The sequence below is a fragment of the Carassius gibelio genome, chromosome B5, assembly GCF_023724105.1.
Source record: "Carassius gibelio isolate Cgi1373 ecotype wild population from Czech Republic chromosome B5, carGib1.2-hapl.c, whole genome shotgun sequence".
Taxonomy (NCBI): domain Eukaryota; kingdom Metazoa; phylum Chordata; class Actinopteri; order Cypriniformes; family Cyprinidae; genus Carassius; species Carassius gibelio.
Window position 1 is genome coordinate 13,502,267 of NC_068400.1, and position 14,521 is coordinate 13,516,787.

The 14,521-nt window shown below is 34.5% G+C and overlaps 1 protein-coding gene across 3 annotated transcripts in view; it reads left to right on the forward strand.

Annotated features, from left to right (window-relative positions):
* tnca (tenascin Ca) overlaps positions 1-14,521 on the forward strand; it is a 57,109-nt gene that overhangs the window by 10,231 nt on the left and 32,357 nt on the right. For all 3 annotated transcript variants that reach the window (XM_052556378.1, XM_052556376.1, XM_052556377.1), the window contains exons 2-10: positions 1,008-1,554; positions 2,526-3,839; positions 5,475-5,738; positions 7,503-7,618; positions 10,027-10,180; positions 12,069-12,338; positions 12,424-12,609; positions 12,973-13,062; positions 14,096-14,362. In XM_052556378.1, the coding sequence (XP_052412338.1) occupies positions 1,080-1,554; positions 2,526-3,839; positions 5,475-5,738; positions 7,503-7,618; positions 10,027-10,180; positions 12,069-12,338; positions 12,424-12,609; positions 12,973-13,062; positions 14,096-14,362 (3,136 nt within the window). In that variant the 5' untranslated portion in view covers positions 1,008-1,079. The remainder of the gene's footprint in view (positions 1-1,007; positions 1,555-2,525; positions 3,840-5,474; positions 5,739-7,502; positions 7,619-10,026; positions 10,181-12,068; positions 12,339-12,423; positions 12,610-12,972; positions 13,063-14,095; positions 14,363-14,521) is intronic.

The window sequence follows — 14,521 nt, forward strand, 5'->3', positions numbered from 1 at the left end:
CTCAGACATCTGAGACATGTGGAGGCAGTGTGGACATCCAGAACCAGCTTCAGATGAGTGTTCCCACGCTGCGGAGGAGACTGAGACTCTGGAACCAATCCACCGTCCACAAATTACACAGCTCCATGTCCAGATATGAAGTCATCCCAGATCAAGTGCACAGACGGGAAAGGCAGATTTTATTAATATGCTCAAAGACATAAAGGGGTTATATTTTTAGCAATCTGGCAGAGTGTCTTAGAGGAATAAAAAAATAACTTTATAAAAATAAATAATATGATTCAACAATAATAATATTGATGTAGTGGCAATACAATCAGTATTTTTTTAACAGCTAAGTCACTCTGCCCCTTACATAATCCTTAATCAGTTTGCTAAAAAAAAAAAACATCCAATGGCTTTAAAGCCCTTTATTTTTTAGCTTGATAGCCAGGCTCAGTATAAATTGTAGTTAACAATGACATGGATTTTTATGGGGTTTTTTTTTTTTTGTCATTTTTGTGTCAGCTATCACTTTAAAGATTAAATGGCTGCAATTAAACACAGCATTAAAAAAGAATGATGTTCTTGTCATTTAATGCATTTTACTCTATTTAGAGTGTGTACGTAATTATTCTGTGCTTGTTTTAATTTCTGTGAAACTTTCTGTTTACAAGTTTAATGCAATTCATTCAAATCAAGGTTATAGTTAACTAAACCCATAAAAATACATACTTGAAATACAATGTACCTTAAATAAATTAAATAAAATAAACTTAAAGTGATGTACTAAAATGACTTAAATAAAAAAAAAAAATAACATTTTTCTTACTGAAATTAAAATAAAATAAGAAATCAAAAATAGAAGCTAATTCTAAATCCAAATAATTACCACAATTGTTTCTGAAACGATGGTGCTTTGAATGGGTTTCCCAAAATGATTCTGCATTTTTTATTTATTCTCGCAATTACAGTGACATATTTCTTTCTTTCTTTTTATTATATGCCTTGTGTGTTTGCTTTTTCAGAGGCAGCAGCACTTTGTCCAGACTCAGTAGGCAGGCCTTCTTGCCAAGACAAGCATCCATTAGTGCAGAAACATGGGTTCAGGAGGCCTGACACTCAGCTGTTTGGTTTTGGCAACCCTGATGACTCTAAATCATGCCGGCCTGGTAAAGAAGATGATCCGACACCGACGGGAAGCTCTGACGATTCCCGGCATACACAACGTAACCCTTCCGACCTCTTCCCAACCGGTCGTTTTCAACCATGTCTACAACATCAAAGTTCCCGGTAGCTCTTTATGCTCAGTGGATCTGGATTCTCCTGCCAGTTCAGATCTTGAACAGAAGGATGCGCCATCTGGCTCAGAAGTAACAGACCACACACTGGACAGCAGTAATCAGATCGTCTTCACCCACCGCATCAACATCCCCAAGCAGGCGTGTGGCTGTACAGAGGGACTGCCGGACCTGAAGGAGCTCTTGAATCGGCTGGAGATGTTGGAGGGCGAGTTGTCGACGCTCAGAGAGCAATGCGCCACAGAAACCACATGCTGCAGTGCTCAGGCCACAGGTACCAGCTCGCTTTCCACACACTTTTCACATCTTTATTGAGGGTGGAATGTTAAATAGTGATACAGACAGTCAAATTTGAAAGGTCTTTCAATTCTAAAATAATTCAAGTTTAATATGTAGAGATAAAGAAATGCATATGTTGATTTCTACAACAACATTAATCGCATCCAAAATAAAAGTGTTTGTTTACATAATATATGTGTGTGTGCTGTGTATATTTATTATGTATATATAAATACAAACACATACAGTATATATTTTGAAAATAATATTTGCATGTATATATTTATATTCATATAATTTATGTATAAATATTTAATATACTGTATGAACATAACATTTTTTTTTAAATATATACATGCATGTGCATGTATTTATATATACATAATAAATATTCACTGTAGATTCACTTGTGGATGCAATTAATCATGATTAATCGTTTGACCGGAAGAATTTCTTCACAAACTGTAAACACCATTAAAACATTGATCGTTTTGTGCATTACGATCGCAATAAAGCCCAATCAATGGCATTAGTTATGTAATGGCTTAAAATGCTAATGGTGCATAAACTACAATCTTCAGTCATTGACCTTTTGATGTTAACCTTATTTTTGGGCAAAGGTCGGAAAATTATCTACTCAAACTAAAATGACTGCTGTTCACAAACCTTTAGTAAGCTTCTACTGACATATAACTGGTCTCTTGTTTGTTTGTTTGCTTGCTTGCTTGTTTTCAATTTAACCTAGCCGAAAGAATTTGGTTCATAAAGAAAAATATTATTTTAACCAGATAAAATCTAAATTATAAAAGTGTTAAAAGCCACTTTGTACAGCTTGGAGGTCATGACCCTTTCCTTAGCAAATGCCATTCGACTGGTTTGGTAATTGAGATATTTCCATAATTGTAAATTCCACTTTTTTAGCAAATAGCATGTTTAATTTCTTACATGTATCTCCTGATTGTGTAGGTCCTATAGGAACGAAGCCTTACTGCAGCGGTCGTGGAAACTACAGCACGGACACCTGCGGCTGCATCTGCGAGCCCGGATGGAAGGGGCCCAACTGCACCGTACCCGAATGTCCCGGAGACTGCAGCGACCAGGGCCGATGTGTTAACGGAAAATGCGAGTGTTTTGATGGCTTCACGGGTGAGGACTGCAGCTTGGAGACCTGTCGGGTTGACTGCGGTGAGAATGGCCGTTGCATTAATGGAGTGTGCGTTTGCAATGAAGGCTTCTCCGGAGACGATTGTACAGAGACGGATTGCCTCAACAACTGTTTGGGACGCGGCCGCTGCATTGATAGCGAGTGTGTCTGTGATGAACCCTGGACTGGATTTGATTGCTCCGAGCTTATCTGTCCACATGACTGCTACGACCGAGGACGATGTGACAACGGGACTTGTTATTGCGATAAAGGCTTCACCGGAGAGGACTGCGGCACAATCGCTTGTCCGAATGACTGCTCGGGACAAGGTTTTTGCATTGACGGCCATTGTGTGTGCATTGCCGGCTACTCCGGCGAGGATTGTTCCACCTTGACCTGTCCGAACGACTGCAACCAAAGAGGGCGCTGTTTCAACGGCGTTTGCATTTGCGAAATGGGTTATATCGGAGAGGACTGCGGGAAGCTCTCCTGTCCAAGTAACTGCAATGGTAGAGGGCGCTGCATCGATGGGCACTGCGAATGTGACATCGGATTCCAAGGCCATGATTGTTCGGAGTTAAGCTGCCCCAATAATTGCAACAACCGTGGGCGCTGCATTAACGGGCAGTGCGTTTGCGAAGAGGGATTCGGCGGTGAGGACTGCAGCATCAAAACCTGCCCGTCGGACTGCTATGGCCGAGGCCAGTGCATGGACGGAAAGTGCATTTGCTTTGCTGACTTCACCGGCGAAGACTGCAGTGAATTGAGCTGCCCAAGCAACTGCCTGAACCGTGGACGCTGCATCGGGGGACAGTGCGTTTGTGAAGAAGGCTTTACCGGAGAGGACTGCAGTCAGAGGAAGTGTCCCAATGACTGTCTCGGCCACGGACGCTGCGTGGAGGGACAGTGCATTTGCCAGGAGGGTTTTGAGGGCCTGGATTGCTCCGTTCACACCTGTCCTGGGAACTGCAATAACCGTGGACGCTGCATCAATGGGAAATGTGTGTGCGATGAGGGATTTGCTGGAGACGCCTGTGGAGAAAGAAGCTGTCCAGATGACTGCAATGGTGCGGGGCAATGTGTGGACGGCTGCTGCGTGTGTGATGAAGGCCACATTGGCGAGGATTGCTCAGAAGGTAATTGTAATCATTATTATAGTATTTTTTATATACTACATATTAACATTTTGAATTTGTTTATATTATATTTTCATATTTGTTTATATTTTCATATTTACTATTTTTAATTTAGTTTTAGCAAAATTTTTTGTGATTTTGTTTCTTTTTTAGATAAAAAAAAACATGTTGCCATTTTTTTTCATTTTTATTCATTTTCATTTCAGTTTTACTTGTTATTTTCTGGTTTAGTTAACTAAAAGTTAAATAAAAATATAAAGTTTTCAAATATGTAAAAAGTTTTGAAATTTTATATTTAAACTGGAATAAAATAAGATACAAAAAAAACTTAAACATTATCATCAATACAGCATTTCTCATTGTAATTTAGTTTAAATTTGTGTATTATAATAACTAAAACGCAGATAAAAATTCATAAAACCTATATATATATATAACATTCTAATAAATATGGAAAATATGTATACATATATTAAAAACATTACAAATATCTCAGTGATACTAAAATAACATGAATGTTGGGGGTAATGCATTACAAGTTAATGAGTTACATAATCAGATTACAAGTAACTAGTAATGTGACAAATTACTTTAAATTTCAATTAAAAAATCTGAGTTACTTTTTCAAATAAGTAATGCAAGTTACTTTGTTTTATCAAGTACTGTTTATTTTATTTAATAAAACATAAAAAAAAATTTTTTTATGGTTTTAATTAACAAAAACAACCCTTCAAAGCATTAGGTCTTATTTAGTACTGGTGATGCGAACACTTTTCAAGTGCTAGCCAGATGATTTGCATTTCTTTGCTTTTATGGTTGCAAATTAGAGGGATAGTTCAACGAGAAATAAACTTCTTTTGGCCTCATGTTATTCCAAACATTTCTTCCAAAGAATTACTAAATGAAATGTTACGCAGAATGTTTATACACTTTTCCATACAACTCAGGGTTGTCAGACATCAAAAGACTCAGTAAAGCACTATAAACGCTGCCCATTCGAATCACAAATGACTTACTGTATGATGAAATACAGTACACTACTGTTCAAGTAGCTTGGTCAGTAAATTAAATTAAAGAAATGAATACAAATCAGGAAATTGACTGGAAATTGAAAATTCAGCTTTGCATCACAGGGATAATTACATTTTAAAATATATTCAAACACAAAAAAGTCCGTTTAAATTGTAATAATATTTCTATTTTTACTGTATTTTTAATTAAGTAAATGCATCCTCTGTGAGCATGAAAGACTTCTAAAAGTCTACTACATACTATACACACTATTTTATCATTTTGCACAGAAAAGTGCTGAACATGTTCAATTTTTGTTCTTTGACAGTAAACTCACACCATATGTGTGCCTGTGAAATCCATTAGTTTAATATAGAGGACCATTAGTGGTGAAGGTCAACGCAGACAACAATTAAACTCATGTCAAAAGGTCTAAAACCTGCCATTATTAAGAAACTAAAGTTAATTTAGTCATTGTAGCCTGCTTCTAACCTCTCATCAGTTTGACTGGCTCTTTCCCAGTCGCCACAGTGGAGACACAGACAATTTTCCTAGTACTTGGCACCAAAGACCATTCGCTCTCTCAACATCTGTGACGTAAATGACCCTTGATATCTTTCCCAGTCTCACCACCGGAAGACCTGACCGTCACGAATGTGACCACAGAGAAGGTGAACCTCACATGGAAGAACGAGATGCTGGTGACGGAGTATTTGATTACGTATGTCCCGACGTCACCAGGCGGCCTGCAGCTCGACTTCCGTGTGCCTGGAGATCGTACGTCTGCCACCGTCTCTGAGCTGGAGCCAGGAATTGAGTATCTCATCAATGTTTATGCCGTCCTCAACAACAAGAAGAGCGTTCCTGTCAGTGCCAGAGTGGCCACATGTATGTTCACATGTCCTGATCAACCTTAAACAAATACACACACAATTGCACTTCAGTTTCTGTCACTGGAGATCTGGTAATTATGTGACCATCATCTACCCAATAATACGGTAACACTTTAGAATAAGGTTCCATTAGTTAATGTTAGTTAATGTATTAATTAACATGAACAAACAATGAATAATACATTTATTACTGTATTTATTCATCTTTGTTAATGTTAGTTAATGAAAATACAGTTATTCATTGTTAGTTCATGGTAATTCAGAGTGCATTAACTAATGTTAACAAGCACAACTTTTGATTTAAATAATGCATTAGTAAATGTTGAAATTAACATGAACTAAGACTTATAAATGCTGTAGAAAGATTGTTCTTGCTTAGTTCATGTTAACGAAAGTAGTTAACTAACATTAACTAATGGAAACTTATTCTAAAGTGTTACCAATAATACTAATATCTGCATGGCATAAAATCATATTCTTAAGGAGTTTTGTTGTTGTTGTTGTTGTTGTTTTAAGTAAATGAATGAATGAATGAATGAAGGAACAAGCGAGCGAGCAAATGAGCGAACGGACAAAAGAATGAATATACGAACGAACAAACGAATGAATTAGTGAATTAATGAATGAATAGCAGGATAAATTCAAAATTGCATGAGACAAAAATCTGAATAGAAAAATGTATTTCAAGCTTTTCATTGTCATTTCTGTTTTTCATTTAAGGATAAATCTTCTGAATCCTGTCAAGAAAATAAAATTTAATTTAATTTAATTTAATTTAATTTAATTTAATTTAATATGAGATTAGCCATTTTTGGATCGTTAAGAATTATTATTATTATTATTATTATTATTATTATTATGATTTCTTTAATTTTATTTTTTTAAATTATTATTTATTCATGATTCATTCATTTTATTATTATGGAAATTATGACAAATAAGCTTTTCCTATAGTTCTTATTACTATAATATCAAAATAGTCTCATTCTTATATTGTCATTACTGTATAGTTCTAAATTACTAATTATTAAATGTTTTAACATCATGGTAGTATTTATAATCCTGTCAGGAAAATGCCCTGGTAATGGTTTACTCTATCATCAAAAATAATTATTGAAGTAATTGGGAGATTAGCCATGTTTTATTTAACCATTAAGATTTTTCACCATTATTATTATTTTTAAGGATTTTTTTTTTTTGTTAAATTTTTTTTTTTTTTTTTTTTTAGTTATTTTATTAGTTGTTTATTAGTCAAAGTTATAATTGTTAGTTCTCATCACTATAATATCAATATAGTCCTATTTTTATATTGTCATTACTGCACAATTATATATTTTTTATTTAAATTATGCAATATTTTTGCATCATAACAGTATTTATTCTACTGCCTTTAGTTTGTATTTTCAGTGTCGTTAGTGTCACCAGACAGGTTTCCCAATACTCCCTTGTCTTTTATTGTCATGTAGCAGAATCTTTTATTCAAAGCAATTTAAAAGTTCACATATTATAAGTGTCTCGAACCATCTAGCATGAACTACTAAGTTACACCACTCCATCCTAAGACCTTGTTAATAAACCTATTAAATTTATTATTTTAAGTAACACAGACAATGATTGCATTTTTTAATGTGCTACAGTATCTTACATTGCATATGCAAATCTTTCGAAAAAGCCTGAGAAACTAGTCCACCATGCCACTTCATATTCTCATATTCAGACTTCAGTGAATATAGTGCTACACTGTGCTCTTTCCCTGCAGATCTCCCGCAGCCCGAGGGCCTGAAGTTTAAGTCCATCAGTGATACATCTGTGGAGGTTTTGTGGGACCAGCTGGACTTTCCGTTCGACGCCTGGGAGCTCATCTTCCGTAACACAGTTAGTTTCACGGGAGACAATGCTGAAGGCTCTTATCTTGGCACAAAATTAGCGAATTCAGATGCATTTGTAGAAATCTCCTGCACATTGTCTATGAGATTTCATACACATCACGTCGCAAAAAAAATATGATTTTATATGGATTTCAAATAAAATGTGAATATGATTTTGTCAAAATCAGATTTTATCAGCCAATAATCTAGTTTATGATTAAATAATTCATTCATTCTTAGTCTTTTGTCTCTGATACGAGAGCAAGATAATTTCACCTAAAATGACAATGTGAGACACACATTTTTTTCATGGTTTTCAAATGTTTTATGTAAAAATTATCATTATTCTTTCTTCGTTTTTTGTCATTTTATTTGTTGTTATATTATTTATTATTAAATTAATAAATTTAATAATTATTACTTTATTGAAAAAAAAAAAAAAAATATATATATATATATATATATATATATATATATATATATATATATATATATATATATATAGCCCCTCAGACTCAAATAATTTGAGTCACAAAATAAACTATATTATATTAATAATATACAATATAAGTAGCAATAATATAATCAATTTATTTGTTTTACGTGTAAATATGAACCTATCAAGAAAATGGTAAACAAAATATTTTTGAAGAAATAAAAAGAAGAAAGTTTAGAAAATTATGTTTGCATAAAAAGCCTAATTGGATGGTTAATTTGTTTTTATTATTTTTAGTTTATTATTTTTTAAAGTGTTTTAATTTATTCGAGTTTTTTTTATTTTTTATATATTTGAATAATTATGACCTTATTAGTATTGAATTATTTTTCAAGCATTTGAGACAGAAAATACGACAAAAGATATTTTTAGTGCCTTACTAGGCATTGGAATTTAGGTCAGTTTCATTAACTTCATAAAATCCATCTTCCCTCGATGTGGAAGCAATCAGAGCCATATTCATGAAGTGCTATAAAGCAAAGTGTTGAAATACCCCAAATGCTAAATAGTTGAAATGCTTTCATCAGTTTAATTACTGGCAGTAAAACTAATAGTAAAAATTTATCTCTGTAGCAGCTGCTCAACCTATAGGTCAATAGATTTACTGCGGTAAGATGTTCACACGGAGGTTTATTCCTAAAGGCTGTAGGTGCCAGGGTTAGATGGTCACGCAGCTTGTTTCAGATCCTCTCTCTCATATTTAAAACAGAGTAATGGATAATTTAATCACCGTTCATTATAATGATGCGAAGGGGCATTTTCTTCATTTGAGTCAGAGCTGCAGGCAGCCATGAGCTCATACACTCATTTAAAAAACGATTCTTGAACCATAAAGTCTCCATTAAGACTCACTTTAATGGCGCACCAGCAATCCCAGATGTTTGAACTTATTGCTCACTTTCACTGCTGTTGTTTCATGCCACCAGCATTTAGGAAACTAATAAAAATTAAGATGCATAACACATTTTCTCTGTCATATCATGACTTTCAGTAATGGGGGTATAAATATAGACTCTATTATATTTATAGTATATATTGAGGTCATCTAGATCGGTGGTGCTCAACCTTTTTTGACTCCAAGGATTTTTATTTGTATTTTTTTTACTCAATTTCTTCTCAATAAAATTACATTATAAGTGTGTCCATGGAGTTTTAAGATTTTATTTATTTAAAAATAGGAGACTATTTTTGAACCGTTAAGATTTTTTATTAATATTTTTTAAAAGATTTTTATTGAATTCAATTGTTTATTGGTTTGTTTGTTTGTTTAACGATAATAATTTGGGTCAGAAATACAACAAACAAATATTTATTTATTTATTTGTATTAAAATGTCTCTGAGATGTTTTGTAAGTTAACTCCAAGGTATTTAAAAAATGATATTATTATATTTATTAAATTCTGTTTATTTACTCTATTTATTATTAATAAATATTTTTAAACAACAGTTTGATTATATTATAAATATATTAATTTATAAATATTTTATAACTTGGCATAATTACAAAAATGTATACTCGTTATAAAAGTTCATATGGGGCTATAGATTTTTATTAATTAAGATGCCTTTAAAGTCTAAAAATCACAAATTAGAATACCTTTTATTTTCTGGTTGTTGAGGGCAGTGAATTAAAAAGGAAATATCTAGATTTCTAAATCTTAACATCTAAATATCTAGAAATATCTAGATTGGTTGTTTTGGCCAATCATTTTAAGTTTCCAAAAATTAGTGAGGAATCAGGAATACATATTTACAAAATTATGTTTGCATTGAAGAAAAGAGGCCTTTTTTGGACAATAAATGTTTGCAAACTACTGATGTAATAATTTTCTTAGTTAAATGCATCACAAGTTTTGCAAAAAAAACTATCAATATTAAATGAAGCTAAATGCATGTTTTTCTATCTTCTCAATAACAGAAGGAAGAAAACGGGAAGATAGTGAACAATCTGACACCTTCCCAGACCAGCTTTGAGCAGCCGGGACTCGGGCCGGGACAAGAGTATGAAGTGACTTTGTCGGTCATAAAGAACAACACCAGAGGACCCGGAACAAACTCAACTGTAGTAACAAGTAATGCACCTTCTCTAAAGTAAACCTTTCCTCTTGTTTATAGTCTGTGTCATGATCCGAATTAAACTGAAGGCATTGCTTTTGATCCGTCCGGTTACTGACTGGAGCGTTTGGCTTAATCTACATCTGCTAAACGTCTCTAAAGTGTCGGAGGTTGAAGGTGAAAGTAGCTCCGCAGTAAAGAATGTGAAGGCCTGCTGTTAAGAAAGGCCAAGAAGAATAGTCGTCATCATTTAACCTTATGAAACATCCCACGTGGGCCGGCCAATAAAGCTTTAACAATCCAATTCAGACCTTAACCGTGAGAAAACTGGACAATCCATGTGTCTGGCTTGACATTTACAGCCTCTGCACACATGAGGTCCTTGATAACAACCAATAAGGCATTTTTATTTTCTAAAGGCCCTTGATTTCTCACAGTAGTTAGTTTACGTCCCCATTTTACTGCCTGTAAAAGCGCTCAGATTTCTAGATTTGGAGATCTCCATCACAAATTTGTGCTTCTCAGTGCATTAAATCTTATTTACCGCATGAAAGAATTCCCTAGACATCGACTGACTTGAAAAGACCTAATCACGTTTATAAGTGCTGTTTGCTAAGTCAATCATCACTGGGGTTTTTGCACAGACTTAGAGGGCAAAAACATTAAGCTAATATTAAGTTAAAAAGCTTGTGAAAAACAAATGCGACCAAATGATGTGCTCATGCAACCAACTGAGAAAGTTAGTCACAAAAGACTAGAGTCTAGAGCCCTGATTTATAAAAAATGAACATACAATCTTCATATTAGGCATTTTTAAGGATGATTATTGGTTCCGCTCATATTATTATCAATGCTGAAAACAGTTTTTAATCAGTGTTTAATATTAGTCTTATCAGTTCTTAATATTTTTGAAAAAACCGTGATGCATTTTTATTTCAAGATTCTTTGATTAATAGAAAATGACAGAAGAAACAGCATTTATTTGAAATAGAAATCTTTTCCTTCATGTCTTTACTGTCACTTTTAATCAGTTTAATGTCTCTTTGCTGAACAAAAGTGTGAATTATTTTACAGTACATAAGTACTGTGCATATGTGTGTATATATATATATATATATATATATATATATATATATATATGTGTGTGTGTGTGTGTGTGTGTGTGTGTGTGTGTGTGTGTGTGTGTGTGTGTGTGTGTGTGTGTGCGTGTGTGTGTGTGTGTGTGTGTGTGTATATATATTATAGGTTCAGTTTGCTCTTTTTCTTCCTTGCAATTTTGCATTAGGTTCAATTATCTGATTTTAGTCCTAGAAGCTTTCACAGCCAGTAAATATATTACAGTTGGCTTGTGTTCAGATGAAGTTTCAGTTTGCAACTTAACTTGCTTTGCTTAAGAAAAAGAAAGCAGTATTTGCAGTGTGGAAACTGATTTTTGCATCAGCCTGAGCTCATGTTGGCTGATGACATTAACACAGATGGATGATTAGATTGATTCCATACAGGATTTTTTGTTGTTGTTTGTCATTGCTTTTACATGCAGTTCTACTGCACCCACTCTATTTTACATGAAAAAAAAGGAAATAAAAAAGTTTTTTAATAATAGCTGAACATTTACAAACTGATGAGAAACATTTGATAAAAAAATAAGCTATTTTGACTATGCAGTCACAGCAGAATTAATTATACATCCTCATATGACCCAAACGTATACTGTGCCATGCATACACTTTATTTTAAGATGTCCTTGTCACAGTGTAATTATGCATTTAATTACTGAGTAATATTACTTGCATGTAATTATGCATACTTTATTGTTAAGTAAGTACATGTAACGTGTAACAAGGACACCTTAAAATAAATTGTTACCCTTTATTTTAACTGAATAGTATTATCCTCTTGCTGCAGGAATCGATTCTCCAGGGCGGATTGATGTTGGCGATGTGACAGACCGGTCTGCAGTGATCTCCTGGTCCAGGCCCGTGGCTGAGGTGGACGGGTTCAGGGTATCGTACGGACCGAGCACAGATCCGTTAATCCATCGAGATGTCGACCTCCCGGCCACAGACACGCAGTACAGCCTGGAAGACCTGAAACCAGACACTGAATACAGAGTGTCTCTCCATTCAAAGAGGGGAGACGTGACCAGCAAGCCCATCTTTGAGAGTTTCACCACGAGTATGAAAGCTTACAGACTACATATATAACGATGAACTCAAACAAATGTTTTAATGATGCTGTGGTGGTTTTCTGCGTGTCTCAGGTCTGGATGCCCCCTCTGACCTCAAAGCTGTTGATCAGACTGACAACAGCATCACACTGGAATGGAAAAACAGTCGCTCATCCATCGATGGATACCGTATCAAATACGGTCCGATCTCAGGAGGTGCTCATGGTGAAGACATGTTCCCCAGAAGAGCTGGAGACACGACACGGGCCACGATCACAGGTAAAACCATGCTGCTGTAATTGAGCAAAATGTTAAGAATTATACTTTATCTGCTAGTTGCAGATCAAAAATTACTTGAGATATTAAGTCATGTTTTCTAAAAATAAAAAATAAAAAAATCGAAATACATATTTATATCCAGGACATTTTTTTAAGAAAGTGACCTTTGTTTGCTGATGTGCTTTTGATGCATGCAACCACTTAAAAAAATCCTCTGATTTACATTCTATAAAAAGAAACTCACATAAGTAGTGAAAAGATTCAAATAGAGATATAAAACAGAAATGTTCCCCTCGTTCCCTGCTTGAAAATGCATCAGTTTAGTGTTTCATCTGCTGGATTAATGGATTTGGTGTGCCGTAGGCCTGAAGCCTGGAACGGAGTACGGTATTGGAGTCACAGCCGTTCAGAATGAAAGAGAGAGTGAGCCAGCGACCACCAACGCACTGACCGGTGAGACCCAGCTGCAGACGCTAACTGTGTCACAGTTTGAGATCACTTTTGTTGTTCTTGTTGTTGTTTTAAAGAAGTTAAGACATTTTATTCAGCAGGGATGCATTAAATTGATTAAAATATATATTTTTTTTTAAATGACAGTAGATACGTTTCTTTTATCATTACCAAATACTTATATTTAAAATAAATGTTGTTCCTTTTCTGTACATGGAATTATTTTTGGAATTGATAATAATCATAAATATTTATTGAGAAGCAATTCATCAGAATGGTTTCTGAAGGATCATGTGAAGACTGAAGGAATGATCACTGAAGACTGGAGGAATGATGCTGAAAATGTAGATTTGATCACAGAAGTTGCTTTAAAAATGTATTAAATTATTATTATTATTATGATTATTATTATTATTATTTAATAAAAATCAATATTTTATTTTATAAAATGATTACATAATTATTTACCTTATGAAAAACAACTGAGTGAATATATATATATATATATATACACCACCATTTTTGAAAGATGAAATGAAAATAAAGTAATAATATATATATATATATATATATATATATATATATATGTGTGTGTGTGTGTGTGTGTGTGTGTGTGTGTGTGTGTGTGTGTGTGTGTGTGTGCATTACTCTTCATATAAGTTCATACTGTTTTGTTTTTTTTCTTATAAAGATGCCTACTAAAATTGAAACTTAGAACAATAACGTGTTTTGAAGGAGATAATTTTCCCAGATGTCTTTCTAAACCAGTATGGCTTAAAACTTTTTTTCTTTCTTTTTCTTTTTTTTTTTTTTTTGGAGTTTGACAACATCTGACTCACATTCATCATATGAAGCACCACAAAAATTATCCTAAAACCTCAAAAAAGACACAGGTTTGGAGCGACATGAATAGAGAGTGAATAGATGATGACAGACTAGTCTTTATCACTTCAGTCTTTTTGAATGCCGACGCCATCACAGTTTCCTGGCATCAATGTTTCTTTTGTGCTGTCATTTTGAACCTCCACCCACACAGATCTGGATGCGCCACGAGACCTGGAAGTGCGAGACTCCACCGAAACCACCCTGGAACTGGTCTGGAAGAGACCCAGGGCCAAGTTCTCCACCTACAGGCTAGCATTCGTCTCTGCCGACGGTCGACGGGAAGAAGTGGAGCTGCCTGCTACCACAGCTACACCCTACACCCTGAGCGGCTTGAGCCCTGGCATGCGCTACACCGTCACCCTTGTGGCAGAACGTGGGCGGAGGAGAAGTGGTCCTGCCACTATCACCGCTTCCACAGGTGAGCAGTTCCTAGAGTCAAGTTGATTTTGTTTGTTTTTGTCCATCGTGATAATGTCAATGTTCTGTTTTCAGGTGTGGACAACAAAGATTGTGTTGTGAAATGTATCATAACTAACTTTTATATGCATTTTTCCCCAAATATCTATTTAAAATAATC